This window comes from Panthera pardus, unplaced genomic scaffold, assembly GCF_024362965.1.
Source record: "Panthera pardus isolate Hobbes unplaced genomic scaffold, ASM2436296v1 HiC_scaffold_10, whole genome shotgun sequence".
Taxonomy (NCBI): Eukaryota; Metazoa; Chordata; class Mammalia; order Carnivora; family Felidae; genus Panthera; species Panthera pardus.
The window spans coordinates 87,119,616-87,142,240 of NW_026526655.1; the positions used below are offsets into that span (position 1 = coordinate 87,119,616).

General features: G+C 37.4%; 1 protein-coding gene across 2 annotated transcripts in view; it reads right to left on the minus strand.

Moving 5' to 3' along the window:
- ARHGAP15 (Rho GTPase activating protein 15) overlaps positions 1-22,625 on the minus strand; it is a 610,088-nt gene that overhangs the window by 572,371 nt on the left and 15,092 nt on the right. The window contains exons 2-3 of one of the 2 annotated variants that reach the window (XM_053909137.1): positions 16,070-16,105; positions 8,822-9,000 (exon numbers count right to left, since the gene is read on the minus strand). In XM_053909137.1, the coding sequence (XP_053765112.1) occupies positions 8,822-8,986 (165 nt within the window). In that variant the 5' untranslated portion in view covers positions 8,987-9,000; positions 16,070-16,105. The remainder of the gene's footprint in view (positions 1-8,821; positions 9,001-16,069; positions 16,106-22,625) is intronic. The other variant, XM_019455105.2, reaches the window with a different exon arrangement.

Below are 22,625 nucleotides of genomic sequence, written 5' to 3' on the forward strand. Positions count from 1 at the left end.
AGATTACATGTAAAGAAGAAGGCATCATTGCTGGGAGAGGGTGCCACATCACCATACATTTGCTAATTGCTTGTAACACGCATTCATGTAAAAAGTAATGCATTTTCCTTATATGGTATTGTTTAGAGATGGTTCTGCTTATCAGTTTTTAATATGCTCTTTGAAAACTGACACGTACTTTACCCACATCTCTTTAGGAACACAGGGATTCAAAGGCTGGATAAAATACTTTCATGCCTCTCAACACAAACCTGAGAGGGTAATTAACCAGATGGTAACAATAAACCTAATCTGAACACATCGGGGACTGGAGTCCCTTATTAGAAGCCTTACACACTGAGTGGGGTGGGGGAAGCAACTCTGGGGGAAGTATTTTAGCAGCCAACACCTTTATATCTGCCTTGACCTCAGAAGCAGAAGCTAATGAACCATTTAGGGATGGGTGTCCCACCACCTGAGAGAAGGCACACAAGGGGTCTTCTGCATACTCCGGGAGGCAGGAATGCAAGGGATTCCAAAGGAATGCAGTGGGCTTCAGGATTGCCTTCAAAGATGTCGGTTTTAGACATACCCAAATCATAACTGTTAATCCACCATATACCTCTCTCCCATCTCTGCTCCTACATACACACGCACACACACACCCCAAAACTTTCCAAGTTGGATCATTTATGCTTGAAACACAAGGCCATTTTCTTCTCTGCGAGGCAAAAAATGAGGTTTTATAGACTTCTGTGATGACACAGGTATTCTGAATATTTTCAAACTCATTCTTGGCAACAGAATGTTCTCTTTATTCCATCCTTGAAATATATTGGAATTCTACTTATTTCAGATTTTCATATTGTCAGTGTGTCCTGAGTTAAATTTACAGGAGTATTGAAGCAATTTGATATTTCAACTTGCAAATGTATGCATGCAGTTATTTTTCCCAGAATACAAAAATAATCTTAAATATATAAATATTTTATACATCTCTCTGTATATCTATACCTTTAGAGATAGATGTATATATACATGTATATGCATAATAGATGTATATGTGTGTGTGTGTATATATATGTGTGTGTGTGTGGGTGTGTGTGTGTGTGTATATATATATACACACACACACACACACACCCAGAGAAAGTATCCATTATATGCAAGAATGGATCTTATTGCTGTGGAGGTTTACAATGTTATTGTGGCATCATCACACATGCAAAGATGCTATTTTGCCATTACATACGGCATTTACAACCTAGGAGATAATCAAGTCAGTGTTTGTTCTTCTTCTGTTTCTCAACATGCTTCAGTTCTCTGTTTCTCTGGGTGTCATTTATGAGAAACATTCAGCATCAGTGCAACAACGATTTAGCTTGACTAAGTGCTAGCAAGCAAAGGACAATGTCCAACATACGGTGTTTTAGATTAGCCAAGGTTATAATGATGATCTATTAAAGAGCATTTTTGAAAACCAAGGCAGATGATAAAATGGGAAATTTTACAAAGTAGAGATGAGTGTAAATCACATGACAAACATCATTTTCCAGTTTGCATGTTACCTCTTTGTGGCTGCACATTCCTATATAACACTGTCCAATATTAATCTTGGGGTTTTGATACTTAATAAGTATAAAAAGACTGTTTCCCATCTTCTGATTCCTTTATACCTAAAACAACACATATCACTTTAGGAATTTGCCATAAAACTCTCCTGATAATATTGACTATAGTTCCAATAATAACTAAAGTTATTTTAAGAGTGAAGAGTATAATATGAATTAAATAAGAGGTGCTGCAAATAATTTAGTGAAAAGCATAGTTGCCGCCACACAGAGTATTAGGTAACCTTTTTTTAATTAGAATGTACACTTTCAGATTACTGATTATGAACATCAGGGGACCCGAGATTTTGATTCATCAGTAATTCTCCTTTATGTCTACACTAAGATGTAAAAATGAGACCTCTGGCTCTAACTTAGTATTTCAGAGCCTTTCCATGCTGGTGCAGAAGCTGTTTTACCTGTAATCTCTAGTACTGCTCTGCCCCCTTGTGCTGCTACAGTGAACTCAACAGAGGAACAGTTTGCCTTAATCTTTGTACATGAACTACAGAAAAACCCCACTGTCACTTCTCACTTTTCTGGCAAGTTCAAGGTCAGTGTCTAGCTATTTTCAGCTCATCTCTTCTTGATCCATGCAGAGAAATGACAAGGTAACGTGATTCGGGGTCAGCTGTATTACAGGAACCGTTACATAAACGGAGAAAGTGAAAATCAATCCTAGCTGACAGTGACTTCGGGATAATCAACGCTCACTGGATGCCTCTGTCAGCTCGCCTGCATCAAACACCATGTGACTTCTGTCAGATCTTTTTAATAAAACTATATTCTCACTTTCAGCAACCTAAATAAATATTTCACTTGAGCTGAATCTTTTAGACTATGTTAGCCTTCTGGATTTGTAAACTATGCCAATAATTCCTTGAAAAAATTTCACGGTAATACCTCTTATCCTGAGCTTTGTTATTGAGCTGAGATGGAAGGGTACTTTTGTAAAATACGCCCTCCTTTTCGAGTGATCTATGAGAGCTTTCCTCAGACTGTTGCGTCTCCTGCATTAAACTCAACACCTTTCCCCAAATCATCCTCAGCCCCAGCTCCTCTCTCTTCCTCGGTAACAGAACCCCTTAATCAATCATTTCGTGTTGAGAGATTAGGTTTCTTTCTCTCTTTTAGGTGTTCCTCATTGCTTCCTGTTTATCTCTGCATTTTCTGCTAGGACATTACCCCTAATGCAGAAATGGAAATGCAGTATTTAACGAGATGTTCCACGTTAGTGGCATTCCTACTGACAGCACCTGATATGTCAGTTTAGGGAAGGAGCTGTTTTATCCCACCCACCTTGTGCTCCCTTGAAACTGTGAGGCACCGCAGTACTCCATTGAAGTACAATTTACCATAATATTAGTTGTCAGTAAATTCAAAGACGGAACTCCTAAAGCTATAAAATGGATTAGAAGCAATTTAAAAAAGAATTAACAAACTAGAGTAAGAGTATACTGTCAACAAACAAATGCTCCATCATAGGACTGTAATTTGGAATTTTAATTACCCCTCTGCTTCTGTAACAAAACAATGTCTGAACTGGCAGCGATTTGAATCTCTCACAGGTCATTGAGCATTCTAGTTAATTACTCTATGAATAGCCTGTTTTTCTCCCCTCTGGAAACACGTTTCTAATGGCAGTCAAGGTCTGACAAATGTGTCATCTACATAATTAGCTAGGAAGCAACACAAAACATTAAACATGCTTTGTGCCGACAACTATCAAAACATTTCATTTGTTGTCAATTATTCATTACTTTGTAGGTTCTGAAGGGGTTGTTATTATGGAAATAAGTCCAGATGCTAACAAGGTTAGAGTTTTGGATTCAAATTAGTAATCAGAGGACTAACTTTTAAAAAAATGTATCTCATGTACATTCAGCGCCATGTTCAATCAGTAGGAGATTATAAACAAATTTAGCTATGCTCAAGTTAAAATGAAAACGAGGCAGCCATGGACGTGAATTCAAGAGCCTCTGCTCATTCTTTGAAGCACGGACTCTACGCTGTCATTGTAAACTTTCTGAACCTTTGGCATGTCCAGTCTGTGCCTGGAAACGAGAGTTAAAAATGCTCACTTCAGGAGATGACATGGGATAGCAAGGACAAGGAAAGAAATCTCTGGTGGTTTTGGATTCTCCACCATCCCACCCCAGGGCATATTATGTAAAAGTCAAAATTCTGGCTAATAAACTTTTGAGTCTGTTGTACAGCACAGTAGTTACCTTAGGTAACCCTCGGATCTCATGATTTTTTTTTTTCTATTTCTGAAATCTTGTTTCTTTTATTGCTGCTTTAATATTGTATACAAAGCCAAGTATTGTCTCGAAAGCAGCACTCCTAATGTATATAGAGGATATAAAAAGATTTCTCAACAAAATTGACCTCTCTGTGGCAAAGAAAATTGCAGTGGAAGACACATTATTGCGTAGTCATATCTGAGGCTTGGATCTATGGAGAGTCTCACTCCACTGTCCTCTAGCTTTCCCTTATAAACCAAAATGGCTTACAAATGTCATCCACAATAGTCCAATAAAGATTAGGAACAAAACACTGTCCTTACATTGATGAGATAAGAAAGATTTAACTGCAGAATGCAGTGTACAAGAACAGTTCATAAGGCTTGTTCTCGAATGAGAAAAATAGAATTCAAATTATATTTGTGTGTGTCTAGAATTTAATTGAGATGATCAGTTTATTTTCCACGTAACGTTTGATCAGATGCCTGTACTATAGGCCTAGATAAAAAGAAAAGAAAAAAAAAATTCTATCAGGAGAAATCAAGAAGACCCGTTATCTACAGAGTGTGCAAAATATGTCAGGAAATAATTCTACCCTGAGCACTGAGAATGTTCAGTTAATAAAAAAAGATCAGCCACTCGCTAAGAGAAAATAATTGTCTGTATCTATATTTTTCAAAGCAAAAAGGCAGCCACATCTTACACTAAATAGGACACATTAAAATAAGCTTTAATAATCTTTATGCAGAAGGAAACTAATCCATTTTCAGATCATACGATCCACAGCAATAAAAGGAAATCATCAAACTAAAAACAATTTTAGAAATGGCTGCAGACTCTCATTTAATTAACATGCAACAGATCATATATTTATGAGGAAGTCAAAATATTTAGGAAGCCTATAATCCTGTAAGCCTTAATGTGGTATAAAAACAACAAATAAATGCAAAGTGTTACTGTTATACATGCCTGCCTGATCAATGGTTTTCACATATTGATCTATAAATGGAGTTGACAGTCTGTGTTGGCTGCACATTTTCCAAGCAGCGCTATTTTTGCAGAAAACCAATACGGGCAATTACCTTTGTTTGAGATGCCAAGTCTTATCAATTCAATGTGATTTAGTGTCATTTTAATTAAATATCAGGATCCACTTCAGGACAATTTATACAAACAAAGCCTCAAACCTAACTATAAGCTTGATTCGAAGTAAACACGGACAAGTCCTACAGTCTCATAATATTTCTCAAAAACTCTGCGAAACAGAAGGCTTATATTTTTAGTAGCAATTTTTATGTCTGCCTTTTTGGCTAGCCACAACTTTGGCAAGTATCCTATAATCACAGAAGTAAGAAACAAAAGAAAATTGTTTCCTCTTTTTCTTTATAATATATTAAAAAAGAAAAATGAACAAGCACAGTCTGTTAATGGAAGCAAAAGGAGTCTTGTGAGTTAGCGTTTAGGAAGGCTCGACTTAAGTCCTCATCCTAGCACTAATAAAAAGATATCTCCCTGTCCATGATGGCCATGAATAAAGTATTGCATTTCTGTGGAGTTTACAGGATGGAAATGGTGAATATTCATATATGTTGCTGCTTAAGACACCAGCATTAAATGCCGAAACTGCTCCTGTCTGCAAATCCTATGTCTGCAATTTTCTTGATTTGGGCTATTTAAACTCTTCATTAATATCTATTCTAAACTGTCTAGTACGCTGGAGCTTCCCTCTTATAAATAACAGCAAAGCCACATTAAACCTTTTGCATTAGCTATTTGCTGGATTGCACATTAGCCTTTCAGCCCTTAAAGAGGCACACTTCACTTGCCCCCCATTTACGCTCACTAAGCCGTCTGCTTCTGTGTTTAGCACATTCGAGTAAATAAGCAGTCCACCTTTAAGAGGTCTCACTCCGGTGATCAGAATGAGACAACAAATCACTGAGACCAAGGAGCGTTCCTTCCCCACCAAGTGGAGGTCTCCAGATCTCTCTTACAGAGAGGCAATTTTCTGCTAACCACGTCCTCCCGTGTCCAAACTTCCCACCTCTCCAACATTTCCCAGGTAGCAGAGTGGCCTCTTTAAACCTTGAAAAGGCACTGATCTTACCAACTACATAAAAATGATTCTTCGGTCTTTAAAGAAAATGATGCACACCGCCAATGAAGTACTAATGGAGGATTAATGCCTGTTTTATGGAAATGCTTCCCTGCAGCACTTAGGTAATGACAACTTTAACTTAATAAGTAAATCACCTGTGTTTGCATAGCACGGGGTCAAATAAATGTTTATATTGGCATTTCAAACTGTTCTTCTGCTTAGGATACCAAGAAGCTAGGCTCTTATGACGTATATGGGAGAATTTTATGTGGTGTTCTGAGTTCACAGTCATATATAACAAATTTTAATTGAACACAATGAAAAAAGAGGATTTTACGAATTAATGACAAAATTATATAATTGATTTGACCCTAGAATCTTTTCATCACTTTCTGTAATAAGTTAAATCGTTATGAATGTAACATCAGATTCTCGTATTATATACTCCAATAAGTCCATATTAGATTTGCATAATTGTTATGCCAGGGAACATGTAGTATAGATGTGCCATATATATGAAACAGGGAGCATAACACACATAGGACTACTCTAAAGTAGTCCTAATTTTTTTCTGTGCAGATTAAACGTATGTGTCTCTGTTACAACAAACCATGCTGCATGTGACATGTGCACACATTTTTAGAATATATCTCCTCCCACCTCTCCGAAGTTCAAGATCTGCCCCCCTTGACCTCACCCCAACCTCCAACTTCTGAAAAATCAAGTTCTTAGTTTAGCTTCAGCAGATATCTTTAACAGGCTTGTTTGAATAAATATGCCAAAATACTTTACATTCTGTCAGTATCTAGTCAGAAAATTGTGCATGGAAAAAAGAGATGAAAAGAACCGAGACAGAAAGAAAATTAGTGCCATGGCAAGCTTTCAATACAGTATCTCTGCGCCAAGTTTTCTCGGTGAAATGACATATCCTCACTAAAATACCCCTTTTATATAATTATGCACTGAGCACACATAACCAAAAGTAACTTTTATTTTTGTTCCTTATCGAGGAATACATATTGCCCAGGCTAAGAATGCGGAAACAAAAGCTGGGATAATTATAGCTAATTTAACTTTGGAAAACTCTTCTCTAGCAGTCCAGCATATAACCCCCCAAACTAAAGTTATGTAACAAGGTAATATCAACAATGAGAAACTGCATGATAAAATCCTGCCCAAAAGTGAAAAATGCTAATTTTGTCTCATTTAGCAGCTGGATACAGAAATGCTCATTAGTTTTAAGAGGGTTAATCCTTTTAACTTTTGCATATTGATATGCCAATTATGCCTAATTGTACAAGAGGCATCAGTCAAGGTAATAGTGCATAAACACATGAAAGTTATTAAGTACATCCCAACATGTAATAAAGTAGGTGTTAATTGGTAGCTGAGTTCTGCGGGCTATTGAGGTGGATAATTCATTGAGAGATGGATCACTTGTAATTTCTCTCCATAATTCCTTTTGCAGTCTCATGCTGTGATGTTTTCATGCTTGTCAAAAACAACTGTGGCATAGTGCCTTTTGTTAAACACAGCCAATAAAATATGTTAGGCATCATTAAATATACTTAACTTTTAAACTTTTTCAAAGGTACAGTTCTTACTGACAATACATTGTAGAGATTCCAATAATTTACTCTAACCATGTCTCAAGTTCATAGTTGAGGAACATTTTAGCTGGTTTAAACACCAGCAGCGTTGTGCCTCCCAGCAGACAATCCTTTTAAATGAGAAAGTCAATAAAGAGAAACGCATCTCTCCGCATCTCTCAGTACCTTATCTCAGGATGTATCTCCCACTCCCAAAATAGAATCACTGGCTTCCCTCACACTAAATTTGCCTATAATACCTGAAGAAAGAATGATTAAAATCCTGGCTCCTGAGATGGTTGTGGGTTAATTTCGCACTTGAAATTCGAGTGAAAACAGAGAATAAATATAATCAGTAACATGCCACTTAGCAAGTTTATCCCATTTAATAACTCAGTTAGGGCGCTGAATATTTCATAGGCCCCTACGATATTAACAGAACACTCAATTAATAGCTCACATGTTTCTGCAAAGTGACTGGGACTCACAGCCCTTCCCCAGCTAACCTATTTCCCGCTCTTGCTCTCACTGTGAGAAACAAAATAGATCTGGGGTCCAAAAGAGTGGCTAACATTGCATAAATAATTTTGTAACATCCTATGGCCTCAGCTGCAAGTTACCACCATTATGGAAGAAAATTAACCAGAGGAGACTCATCGCAATCAGTGTGTTTAGTGGCTCAGGATGCGTGCAGGGGCAGGGACACAATTGGCAGTAGAGTTCATCTCTAACTATTTTATTTCAAATCTTCCTAATGACACATTATCTAGACAAAATGGCTTCCTCTCCAAACCTTCAGTCGCCACACCATTTCAATCATTTAGGCTCATTCCAAATCAAATCATAATTCCAATATTATATATTGTTGGGAGATTTTAAAGAAGAGATTTTCCCTTTTTTTTTTTTTTAAGATTTCCCCGCCCCCCCCCCCCACCCCCAGTTCATTCTTAGCTAATTTTAGCCTCTGGCTTTTCAAAGTGATGTACTGTATTTGGAAGTACAAACACCACATGCTAGCATAACCTCATTATTTTTATAACACTGAAGCATGATAGTGGAGGCCCTTAAAATGAGTCAAAGGTGCTCTTCAGTCTACTCCAAATCCACTTTATCACTCTGGATTAAGCCCAGCTCTTCTCTCACAACTGGGGATATTATTATGACTATAAGTAGGCAAGATAAAATGCATTACAAAAACAGTTTTCTCATAGACATTAGGAAAACAAATAAAACAAAGCTAATTAGCTTTTTTAACAGAATTCTGTATCAGGAAACATGGGGGTTTTGGGGTATTTGACTTACGGGTTCAATGACCTTCCCAACATCGGTGAGGATCATGGATTTACTTTGGCTCAGCCTGTCATGGTGGCTGTTGGCATTTTTGATCCTCATTTGCACAGCTCCGGTGCCTTGACGGGTGGAATTCAGGGTATCCACAGAGGTATCAGAATTTGTAGATTTCTGCATATTATAGCGTTATCCTGATAAAATATAAAAGTGTTGTATTATTCCAAATATATCTTTTCCAAGAAAAATTTGATGGAGTGCACATTCCTATTAATCACTAAGGTCCAGAAATGGAACAAATAATTTCCACCTCTCTGCATAGTGAAGAAGAAGATAGTTTCTAATTGCTTTTATCAACTGGGGCCTCTGCATGTGGACAGTACTATGCATGTCAGAGGACTTAAAAGTTCATGGGCAGCACACTCATACTTCTGTAGTTCCTAAGTCCATTAAGGAACTCTTAATGGCAATATGATACAGTCTTCCTTATGTAGAAATGATGTTGCCAACAGAACATCTTTAATGTATATGCTGTTGTCATTCACAACATCACTGATCTCTTACCCACCCCACCCCATCCCACCACTACACGCTAATATCAGCAGCCTTTTTTGGTGAACAAAAACCTATGTGGATAAGGTCATATTTAAGTGACTAGAATTAGCTTTGGGCAAACTAAGCTGGTCCCATTGACTAATATGTTGGCCTCGACTTATTTGCATGGTGTTCAGTCCTAGCCACTACCCCTACTCACAATACCTAAGAAAGGAAATTAAAGTTCCTTTGTCCTCTGCCATCTGCCAATGTCTGCTGTTCAGTAGCTCTGTTGGACATAGTATTTATGAAGAATATGAAGAAAGAGAAAATCAAAACCATTTATTTATTTATATTTACTTTAATGGAAGAAGTCTGATTAGGGAGGAAAATTGTAAAGGAGTGGCAGTGAGGAAACAATAATTTGGAAAAGAAAATGAAGAGAACTGAACTGTGGCAACATCAGTGGGTGGACTAGGAGGGCTTTAGATGCTTCCTCAAATCCATAATCCTTTTCAATCTCCCCTCTCCACAAGCCCCTCAAATGAACATATCATCTCATTTAAAAGAGAATATTTGCAATGCAAACACAGCTTCCAAGCTTGTAGAAATGGACCTCCTTCTAGCCTGATTATTGTCTCTGTGTCTCACCTATAGACATCCCATAGCTAGTCTGGCACATGTGTCTAGTATTAGAATCAACTGTCATCAGTTACCAAAGCCAGTATAATCCGAAAGAATGATTATATTTTAGGGAGCTAACTGTATTGGACAGAGACAAAGGGGCTAGCTAGCATCATGGTAGTGTTCAAGCTAAGTCAACACTAAAATGATTAGAAAAGGATGAAAACATTTTAATAGGAGCAAAGTGTTACCTTACAATTGATACCAATAAGGCAATTGAGTGATAACTAAGAAAGGAAGTTAATATTTGTAGAGTATTTACTATGTGCCAGGCAATGCACTCAGTGATTCAATTCTCACAAAACTCCCATGAGATAAACATTAAACTCATATTTTTCTGGAAGAGAAAAATAAAGATCAGAGAAACTAATAATTTTCCCCAAAAACAATGGACAGAAAAAGTAAAAGGCCTCTATTTTATTCCAAAAGAAAAAAAAAAGATTCATACAGGTGAATTGACAAATTCTAGTTAATCTACACTATGAAATATTATTCAACAATAAAAAGAATGGACTGTTGATGCATGGGACCACATGGATGAATTGCAAATTCTTTGAGCTAAGTGAAAGAAGCCAGGACATTAAAAAAAAAAAAAAAAAAAAAAAATATATATATATATATATATATATATATATGGAGTACTTATTATTTAATTTACATAATATTCTAGAAAATGCAAGCTAATATTTAAATAAGAAAGCTCATCAGTGATTGCCTAAAGATGAGATGAAGGGAAAAATGGACTATAGTGAATACAAAGAAACTTTTGGGGATGATAGATATGTTTGCTAGCTTGATTGTGGAGATGGTTTAACAATTGTATGCATACATTAAAAATGATCAAATTGTATGTATTAAGTACTTTCACTACTGTATTTCAGTTATACCTCATAAAGATGTTTACATGAAAGTCGGTTTAAAAATTCCTTAACTAGGTGTGCCTGGGTGGCTCCGACTTCAGTTGGTTAAGCGTCTGACTTCAGCCCGGGTCATGACCTCATGGTTTGTGAGTTCGAGCCCTGCATCAGGTTCTGTGCTGACAGCTCAGAGCCTGGAGCCTGCTTCAGATTCTGTGTCTCCCTCTCTCTCTCTCTCTCTGCCCCTCCCCTGCTTGTAATCCATCTCTCTCTCTCTCTCTCTCTCTCTCTTTCTCTCTCAAAAATAAAATAAAACATTAAAAAAATTTTTTTATTAAAAAAAAATCCTTAAAGGGCACCTGGGTGGCTCAGTCAGTTAAGCATCTGACTTTTGATTTGGGCTCAGGTCATGACCCCACAGTTCGTGGGATTGAGTCCCATGTCGGCCTCTGTGCTGACAGCAGAGAGCCTGCTTGGGATTCTCTCTTCCTCTCTCTCTCTCTCTCTCTCTCTGTCTCTCTCTCTGTCTCTCTACCCCTCCCCCGCTCAAAGTAAATAAACTTAAAAAAAAATCTCTAAATTAATTAAATTAAATGTCTTAATTATTTTGTTCATACTTTCATTTTTATGTTTCTATGTGAGTGATAAAAAATGTATCTAGCTGAGAATAAAAGCTATTTCAATAAGATTTGAAATAAAAATTTGAATTAAAAAACCCTTATCTCCACTATTTCATAGAAATATAATAACAAATGCTTTGATGAGAAGGGTTTTAAAATGTATCAAATCTGGCCATTAATGTAGACATGGGGAATCTTCTACATCTAACTAGAATAAGATATAGAGTATTATATAAAACTTTTTTTTAATGTTTATTTATTTTTGAGAGACACAGTGACAGAGTGAGAGCAGGGGAGGAGCAGAGAGAGAGGGGGACACAGAATTTGAAGCAGGCTCCAGGCTCTGGGCTCTCAGCACAGAGCCCAACATGGGGCTTGAACCCACAAACTGTGAGATCATTACCTGAGTGGAAGTCAGATGCTTAACCAACTGAGCCACCCAGGCGCCCCTATATGTAACTTTTTTTAAAAAGTAAATGCATTCTCCATATACCCCAGTACAAGATTATGGGGTTTGGGTTTTATTTTGTGTATTATTTATTACTGAAGCTATTATTTTTTCACAGCCAATCAGAAATTATTTCAAAATAACAAAGCAAATCTATGAATCTTTGATATTTATGAGGATGCTACTATGAGAAGCATGAGTTTTTCTAGAATAAATAATACTAAAATTTGTATGGAACTACAAAAGACCCTGACTAGGCAAACCAATCAAATCTGGAGGTATTACAATTCCAGATTTTAAGATATACTACAAAGCTGTAGTAATCAAAACAGTATGATACTGGCACAAAAATAGACACATAGATCAATAGAATAGGATACAAAGCTTAGGAACAGACCCACAATTATACGGTCGGTTAATCTATGACAAAGGAGGTGAGAATATACTATGGGGAAAGGACAGTTTCTTCAGTAAATGGTGCTGGGAAAATTGGACAGCTCCATGTGAAAGAATAAAATTGTACCACTTTCTAACATCATAGACAAAAATAAACTCAAAATAGATTAAAGACCTATATGTGAGACCTGAAACCATAGAACCCTAGAAGAGTACACAGGCAGTAATTTCTTTGACATCGACTGTAGCAACATTTTCCTAGATATGTCTCTTCAAGCAAGGGAAACAAAAGCAAAAACAAACTAGTGGAACTACATCAAAATAAAAAGGTTTTGCATAGAAAAAGAAACCATCAACACAACAAAAATACAACTCATTGAATGGGAGAAGATATTTGCAAATGACATAGTTGATAAAGGGTTAGCATCCAAAATGTATAAAGAACATATTTAACTTAACATCAAAAAACCCCACAAACAATCCAATTAAAAACTGGGCATGGAACCCAAATAAACATTGTTTCCAAAAAAGACATATAGGTGGCCAACAGACACATGAAAAGATGCTCAACATCACTAATCATCAGGGAAATGGAAATCAAAGCCACAATGAGATATCACTTCACATCTGTTAGAATGGCTAAAGTCAAAAACATAAGAAGTAGTAAGTCTTGGTGAGGATGTAGAGAAAAAGGAACCCTTGGCCCCACTCAGTGTTGGTAGGAAGGTACATTCGTACAGACACTGTAATAAACAGTACAGAATTTCCTCAAAAATTTAAAAATAGAAATACCATATGATCCAAAAATTCCACTACTGGGTATTTACCCCAAAAAAACCAAAAACACTAATTCAAATATTTACTGTATCATTATTTATAATAGCCAAGATATGGAGCCAACCTAAGTGTCCATTGATAGATGAATAGATAAGAAAGATGTGGTATACATATGCAATGGAATATTATGCAGACATGAAAAGGCTGAGATCATGGCATTTGCAACAACATGGATGGACCTTGAGGGTATCATGCTAAGTGAAACAAGTCAAACTGAGAAAGACAAATATCATGTTTTTACTCATACATAGAATCTAAAAAACAAAAACAAAAACAAAGCACAAATAAATGGCTAAACAACAAAAGGTGGAATCAGGGCTATAAATATAGAGAACAAATTGATGGTTGCCAGAGGGAATGATAGCGTTGGCCTGGGAAAAATGGATAAAGGAAAGTGGGAGATCCAGTCCAGTTATGGAATGAATAAGTCACAGGAATAAGAGGCACAACATAAGGAATAGAGCCAATAATATTGTAATAGCATTGTACGTGACAGTTGGTATAGTGGTCATCATAGCATAACACACAAACTTGTCAAATCACTATACTGTACTCCTGAAACTAATGCAACATTATGTGTCAACTATACTCAAATTTAAACAAAATTAAAAAGTAAAGCATAGGATTTTACAGGGTATGTTTTAGTGAATAAAGTAGAATGAAGGAATGAAAATGTAAGGATTGAGTTTATAAGGGTGGCTTTGGATAAACAGTAATTGGACTGGTTTTATCAAAAGGGGCCATGATGACTTCTAGTGGCAGCACTGTCTCTACTGGTCACCTTTGTGATCTTGTACAAATCTATAGACCTCTGGAAAAAGATCTATAGATATTTTTCATCGCTGGAAAAAAAAATGGTAGTGAGGGGACAGGGTCAGCCACGAGGATTGCTGTGCTCTGTAGGATCCTTCCTACTTCTGATACTGATGCACTCAAAGTCTGGAAGACCCTACATCTTTACAGAACTCAATAATTTTAGGCAGATAACCAACCATGTAAATGCTTTACTATGACTTGATCCCTAAGGAATTTGGGTATGGGTTGAGGGGGATCCATGATTAAACATATAAGTCTTCTAGAAAAAATCTGGGTTCTCTTCTGAGTGCATTTGAGCCTTGATCTTTGATGTTACTCAGATTCAAACTCAAAGGATGGCATGTTTGTAATAATGGTGAGGGAATTCACTTAGGCTAAAGCCACTATCTTATGACCAAGAGCATGAAGCCACTGTATTTACATAGCTTTGCCGTGTGCCATTTATAGAACATGTTGCTTCCTCAGAGTCTGCACAAATTTCAATGTCAAATCAACATTTGCATTCTTGTATTGATTGCACAGTCAACTCATTATTTGCCTACTGATGTGTTACTGTCAAAAGGCTGGATTACTTAAAAGGCCTCTTATCTGGCTTCCCCACCTATTTTCTTGGGGACAGGCTGCAGAAAACATTTTCAGAATCTTCCTTCTTCAGGCATTTCTATTGGGCTGACAACTTTTCTACCATAGTATTAAGGTGATTTCTCTCTCCTCACACTTTCTCTCCTCTAGCTAACACCTCCTTTCCCATCTGACCCCAGCCTCACATCAACAAAATTTGTTGATACCAAAGGCACCCTAGTTTTTCTCTTTATTCAGCTTCCCTAGTATTTTGTGTTCTACAATGGCATTCATTTGATACTATTTCATATCTGTTCTCATATTTGCAAATATTTGATAGTTTCTAACTTTGCAGAACACTACATCACTCTGAGAAGAATACACAAAATGACACAAAAACCTCCTCTTAAAGATTTCCACCAGAAGAAAATAAATGATCCATTTACATTTATGGAAAGTCTCCCAAAGTGGCATGCACTATATCAGAGTCTGGAGATTCTCTGTATGTATGCATGTATGTATGCACTAAACATCGAGGGCCTTACAGATTGGTGAAGGTGATAGAGAAACAAATCAATAATTAAATGACAAGAATTGAGTGGTGCCCAGTTTGGGAGAGGAGCAATGGCATCAAACTCAGGGTGGAACTTGGAGGTGGAGAGAGAGGAAGTCTGCAAAAGGAGACTAGTTGGTGCTGGTGCTAAGTCAGGGCAGGTTAGGCCTTGCAGGCAAAGGACTCAGAACTGCAAAAGTATGCAAACAGCTGTGAGGTTATAAGGTAAATATTGAAATATTCCATGAAGCAAAATCATAGTTACCAAAGAAGTTCAAGAAAAGGGAAATGATAGATTTCATGATGAAAATGGCAGTTAACTTCAGTGTGCTTAAGTCTGTCATCTTGCTAGCCTCTCATGGGGCTGAAGGATTGAGAGTCCCTCCCTTCTAACCCAGCAGGTGCAGCGAGGGGCTGGTATTCAAGACACTCTGAGGGAGTGATGAAGGAAGAGGGCTTTCCTTGGCATAATACATAAATGTGTTGTATAGATTAATTGAGTGCAAGGCAGAGGTAAGCAGGACCGCCACCCCCACCCCCCATAGGGCCCAGGGGTGTGCAAGAGGAAGGAGAGAGGACAGAGGAGGAAGGAAATCTGATAGACTGAAATGACAGCTGTGCTAATGGCTGTGACACTTGTCACTGTTGCACAAAATAAGTCAGAGATGACTTATTTTCATTGATCCTGTTAGGACCCTCCTAACAAGAGGATAAGGCTGTTCTAAGCCAAATTTTTCAAGTTGTATTTGAATTTCACTTCATAGCCCTTTTTCTTTACCCCCTTCCAACTTCTCATCTTCTCCTTGCCTACATCTGAATACTCTTCTGTTCCCTTACCAGACATCCTATTATCCTTTTCGTAGTTTAGGCGCCAAGCCCCCCACTGAGGCACCTACTTAGGCACATCTCAACCACAGAGTCAACAGTTCTGGAATTGCACCATCTATTTTTCCTTACCTATCTCCTGTGAACATTCGTCCTTTCAGTCAATCACTAAGACATAGATGGGAGGGAAAGAATTAAACCAATTAACATAATGCTATAAATGGATGATCAGACTTCCCCTTAACCTCAGGGAAGCATCTGTCTGAATCTCAAACTGGAAACTCTTCTAGCTATGTGGGAGAAATATCTTGCAGTAGAATAGCCTTGACCAGTCTACTCCACGTAAGATCTTAAGTGAATTTAGGGGGAGGTAGTATTTGTGGCTTGGGACAAGATACTAGCATTGCATTCTGGCAAATAGGGTCTGCTGGAGTTATGTGATGTGATGGCCCTGCCATGGTGTTCTTATTTTTGAGTGTTTATGAAACAAGTTCCTAGTGAACAAACTCCATCCTGAAACCGGCCCAACCTAATGTCAAATGAGACCCTCGTACCCCAGGGTCTAGTATGACATGGCTCCCAGAATCAGAGAGTGTATGATATGTATGTTTCCAGGAACATACATATCAATTTCATGATGTACTACTCAGAAAGGCAAGGAAGACCTCCAATTTGTGAGTCTTCCTGTATTATTCCAGGAACACTCACAAGGAGTTTAAATTATTCTTTTGTTCCACCCTCGTTTTCTTCCCTCATTGACCCCCAACTTTCTATATTTCATAGAGTAGATTGTAAAATCAATAATATTTGTCCATGCTGACTTACATTCAACTTAGTGGCATCAAAAATTTTGTTAACTATAAGGTATATTAAGATTCATGTGATCTAGAGGCTTATTCAGTATTCCACTTGTTCTTCTTATAACATATCATCTACTCATTATGATTATTATAATCATCATTATTATCAAAATTTGTTAGAACACTCTTGGCTTATGCATTTATATTCTTACATGAGGCTGCAGATGACTAATGAAAATATTGAAGAATTAGTTCATTTTGCATGTGTCTAAAATATCCATTGATTTCATAAAACTCTCCAAATAAATATCCTATCCCTGAGTTAGAAATTGAAATGTGAATCACTTAAGACTGGCTTCACAATTTCTCTAGACTTCCTGATTTTGTATGTACCAAGTGAAGAGCAAGAAAAGTTTGTGATATTGCATTAGTTCCACTTTCAATATTGCTTTAAAAACAGGAAACTGTGATGAGAATGCACTTTGTAAGAGCCACACAAACTGGCTCTTCTCAACAGACTAGGTTCAGTGGTATTCTGGGCCAGATTCTCCAACTCACACTGCAAATACCCAGATAGGAGTGAATGTGATAATTCATCTAATCATAAATTTCATAGCTGCTCTGTCAATTATTTGTTGCACTCTGTTAATTACACTAAGGCTCAGCAGCTTGCCCTTTTGAGTTAGAAAGTGTGTTTTTGACATCTCTTTCCCATCAGCAGCATTAAAAATAAAAGTGTATTAAGACTTATTTTGAGCTAGAAGAAAATGAGTAGGCACTATGATATCATCTCTGTGCTGCAGAGCAGAGAAAATTGAAGTTCAGGTGTACTGAGTGTCTTCCCCACGGTGCCACAGCTCGTTTCAAAGTAGACCCAGGACAGAACTCATGTCCTGCATCTCCAAACATCGTTGCTTTAGTCACAGACCCCCAAGTCAACTGGAAACCATGTGTGGAAAAATAAGGTAACAAGATTTCCAAAGGAAGGCTGAGATCAGAGAGGTAATATGATCATAGTACAGCCATGTTAGGTATATATCATATACATCTTTCAATTTAAATGTTTATAAATGTTCCTGTGCTTCCTTACAAAACAATAGAGACTTAATAAATGTTTACTAAATATATAAGTGGAAAACACATGTAGAAACTAGTCAATGCCTGCGTACATAGCCTAGCAAAACATTACCAGTTGGAAAATGCCTTTGATAAAGTCTATCCCTTATTTTAAAAAAAATGTATAACTCCCTCTGGCCAATGTTTCTAAGGTCCACTGAACTATGACTATTGCATGACAAGTTGGGGCAGGAAAAAAGCAATGCTTTTCATACCTTCTGAGGCCAATACTTGGAGAATAATATGAATTTTTAAAAATAAGAAGAATACCATATTTTCATTTCAGAATAACCCTTTTTTTTCTTTCTTATAATTAAATGACCATGTTTAATGATGTCTTAGAACTTAGCAGGTTATTTGTTTTGACAATAGAGGAAGTCTCCATCGAGTTCCAAATTTCTTTAGGTTCTTAAAGTCATTCTCCACAGAGAAGGACTCTCTTCCCTGGCAGAGATACCACAGAAGATATTGTGAGGAGACCTGTCTCAGAGGCAAGCCCTGAGAGTGCCCAGGGAATCCCCATTCCATGGGTGTCAGCCTAGGTTTTTCAGTGCGTGGCAAGTGAGCTGTCTGGGCACCCCAGCCACCAAGAGCTACGGTCCCCCAAACAGGAATCCTCTATGGCAATATGACTCCATTCCTTTCCCAGAATGTGTGGGCTAAGGAGCTCAAAGAAACTCCACAGACAAATGTTACTGCTCTGAGAAATTCATTTCTATCCCCTGGAAAGATCTTATGTTGATCTGTGGTAGCGCACGGTCTGTTTGTTCCCCTGTGGAAGTGACTTGTGGCTATGGCAGCCCCAGTAATGTGTGGCACAACCTTCGTGCTACACTTTCCTGACAGGTCAGTAATTAACTTGCATTGCAATTGTTTGTCGTCTCCACCACTGCAGCCATTTACTAAAATAACATTTTAATTTCAGTTTCCTTCCAGTTCACTTTCCTTTTCTTTTTTCCCTGTGGCTTCTACATCTCTATTAAGTCTAATTTCCCCAGACCACTTCCATAAGTGGAGAGAGTGCAATAAAACTCAGTTTCAAAAATGTCAAATATAATGAGAAAAGAACATCATAGTAAAGGAATTTGACCATAGCCACCCCATCGGGTAACATTGTCTTTGACTGGGCAGGTGTTATATATAGGAAATGTGATAATAAGGCTTTGCATTTACTTAACTTAACCTAATCAGGGAATCAGGGTGATATGCTGCATTTACTGACAAAGTCTGGCAAGTCAACTGCATGGATAAATTGTAATACAGTTATTGTCATTACCTGTGGGCATTCTAAATGGTGAAAATGACAAGTAAAATATAGTTTTTAAGTAGAATAAGTCCAAGACAAAATTGTGTGACAGGCAACCTCAATCTTTTTTTAGATTGTGGTATCTTGGTTGCCATCTCTCATCCCCTGGGGACCTTAGCCTTTTAGTCCCCATCTTATTGGGAGCAAAGCATCTCATTTTACATTTCAAGTATTCCTTGAGCTTTTGCCCTGAAAAATAAACTTACTAGGTCCCACAGTTTCTACAAAAATTGTTGAGAACCTGGGGGCAGACATAAGCATGCTTGCCTACCATGGAGTCTGGTAAGAGTGCAATGGAGGATGGGACTGAGGACAATCTCAAGGCGAAGGTGACATTTGACCTTGATGTTGTATAAAAATAAGACCCAACAGGCAGAGAAGGAATGTCAAGGGCAGCACAGGCTGAGATCACAAGATTTAAGGAAAACAGGAGTGAACATCCACAAAAACAGTAAAGTATGGGAGGTGGGAAAGTTAAATGATTAGGACTGAATGGGGAGAATCTTGCCATTTCCAGTAAAGCATTGGGGTTTTGTCTTACAGATCCTGGGAAACTTTGATGATCTGTTTAAGGCATAATCCCCTCCCCAAAGATTTGGTAAAAAGGCTCCCAGAAGAATAGATCTCCAGCCACAGAAGAACGGTAACATTCTCTCAAGATGCTTCTTAATTAACTTCAAATCAGAATAATATCATAGCATCTATTTGTAAAGACTGATCTTATGATAAGAGCACCTGATAAGTGATCTGGGAAAAAAATACTCCAGAACTTTAGGAAACTTACTTTGAGCTTCCAGGTGTATTGTAATGCTTTGGTTCACTAAACGAATGAAGAGTAAAGAGTTAAAGACTTCACCGGAAGGGCAAAATGAAGCACTTAAGGAAGAGAGATCAAAAGGTACAATTATATCTTACTAAGGACATAGAAGAAAAATAAAGTTAAGATCAGAAGAACTGCTTTTGGATTTTCCTCTGGTGATCAGGTAAGTAGTAAAAAAAATTGACAAGCTAATAGGAACAAAATGCCTGTGCTATTGTAATTATGTTTAGCCAGCATAAGAAATTTTATGAAATGACAATCTCCTTAGATACACAGGAGAACCATAAGGGGCATAAGTAATGCAATCTTCCCTCTGTTTCCTCTGTCAGCTTTGACCTAATCTAGCAAGAAATGCTGAGCCATTTTCCGTCTCTTGCATACAAGTATCAATTAAGGGAAAACAGGGTGACTATCTTAGGGCACTGGATGATGAAATGTCACTTAAGGAGAAAGCATCAGCAGCCACAGTATTAGGAAACACTGACAAAACAAGCACACTCTCTCTGGGACAGGACCGGTTCTCTGATATTTGTTGGAAGAGTATCAAGTGCAAAAAATACATTTCAACCTGTGGTTGCTTGTTTCCTGGGATTTCATGTTCCGTAGCATTTTCTTCCTAATGGATGTGACTTAGTTGCAAAGCCCTTTTATCAAGCCGAATAAATCTAATCACATGTCGATTGCAGTACACCAGGATCGCTCTATCTCTATCTTGGCCTGCCCAGGTTAAAATATGGGGAAGCTGCATATTGCATAATTAGTGTTTGACAGTAATTAGCAGGAGTCAGTAATTGACAGTAGTCAAATATGTCTGACATTTGTTTTATTTAGCAAATTTGTTATTGTATCCGATTAGTCTTTCCCTAATGCTCATGTCTTCAAACTCTGAACTGATTGGATTGGATTTCAGTGCCAAGGGGACATGTCTGAAAACGGGACATTGTTGTGACAATGACAACACTATTAAAATATTTCAGTATATTTCCTTTAATGCACTTAAACATTAGTTTTCCACTCAATTGTATGTGCATAAAATGCGTTCTATGTCGTCTGTGTGTGTGTATGCCCATGTTTGTATATAAAGTACAAGGAATTGCCACAAACTGAACACATTCATGTAACCACACCACACGCTTGACAGTATCAGCACTCCAGAAACCCCTGAAGCAGTCACTATCTGTCTACTCCACCAAAAATAATCATTATTCTGTCTTAGGTTTGCCTATTTTTTAAATTAATATAAATGGAAAACCTGGAGTATGCACTTTTTGTTGCTGAGATTATTTCACTCAAATGTCTATTTATGTGGCTGATTGCTACATAATATTCTTCAGTAAAGTGCTTATGAAAAACTTCCGTTAGGTTCTTTGTCCTTTTATTACTGATTTGGAGGAGTTATTTGTGTATTCTGGACACAAGCCATTTTTCAATACATATGTTGCAATAATGATCTTTTCCACCTGTGGGTTACTTTTTATTCTTTTAGTATAATTTTTTCATTAATAGATATTCTTAATTTTAGTATTATCCAATTTATCATTTATTTCCTTTTATGATTAGTGATTTTTTTGTTCTCTTCAGAAATCCTTGCTTGACCAAGGCCACAAAGACTATTACTGTATTATCTTCTAAAAATATATATTGTTCCAGGGCCCCCCGGGTGGCTCAGTCAGCTGAGCATCCTGACTTCAGCTCAGGTCATGATCTCACGGCTCATGAGTTTGAGCCCCGCGTCGGGCTCTGCGCTGACAGCTCAGAGACTGGATCCTGCTTTGGATTCTGTGTCTCCCTCTCTCTCTGCCCCTCCCCCACTCGTGCCAGGTCTCTGTCTCTCAAAAACAAACATTAAAAAAATTTTTTTAAATATATATTGTTCCAACTTTTATTTTTAGAACTGTGATCCTTCTGGAAATAATTTCTGTGTTTAATGTGAGATAGGGGTATCTTTCTGTAAAGATTATATATATATAATGATATATTAAGATCTATATAAGATTATATATATTAAGATTATAAGATATATATTAAGGTTGTAAGATATAATAACATATTACATACGTATATATATAAATCTTTTAATTAGAAGGACCAGTCATCTCTCATGATTTATTGAGGTTAGAAAAGACCAGGATCTGGCTCTTCATCTGAAGTAAACAGGTATTGGAGAGCTCTCCAAACCACAAATGTTCACGAGAGATGCAGCTGTGTCCAATTTTTACATACATCAGGAAACATTGGCACCTGGGGATCTAAGTTGACTAGAAAGATTTACCCAACAGGTGGGAAAAAACAACCATTCATAATCTGAGCAGGGCAATACACAGAAGTTCACATTTGTAGACCATTATGGATTAGGAGGTTTCTTACTAAGTGTCAGAGTTCCAATTACTGGGTATTTTTTCACACCCAACTCAATTATCCAGAAGGGACACTGGCAGTAGAGAGACCTCAATCTTAGCAAAGGAATGAGGCAATGAATGACCATGTTACCAGCAGAACTTGTGGTTGAAGACAAAGCAAACGCCTAATGAGGAAGGTATGACTTGCTGAAGGACCGGGGCTTGTAAATAAGGGGAAACGCACCTGATGTATGCATCACAAGTACAAACCAAAGCCATAATCACTTGTTATAATTTAATATTGAAC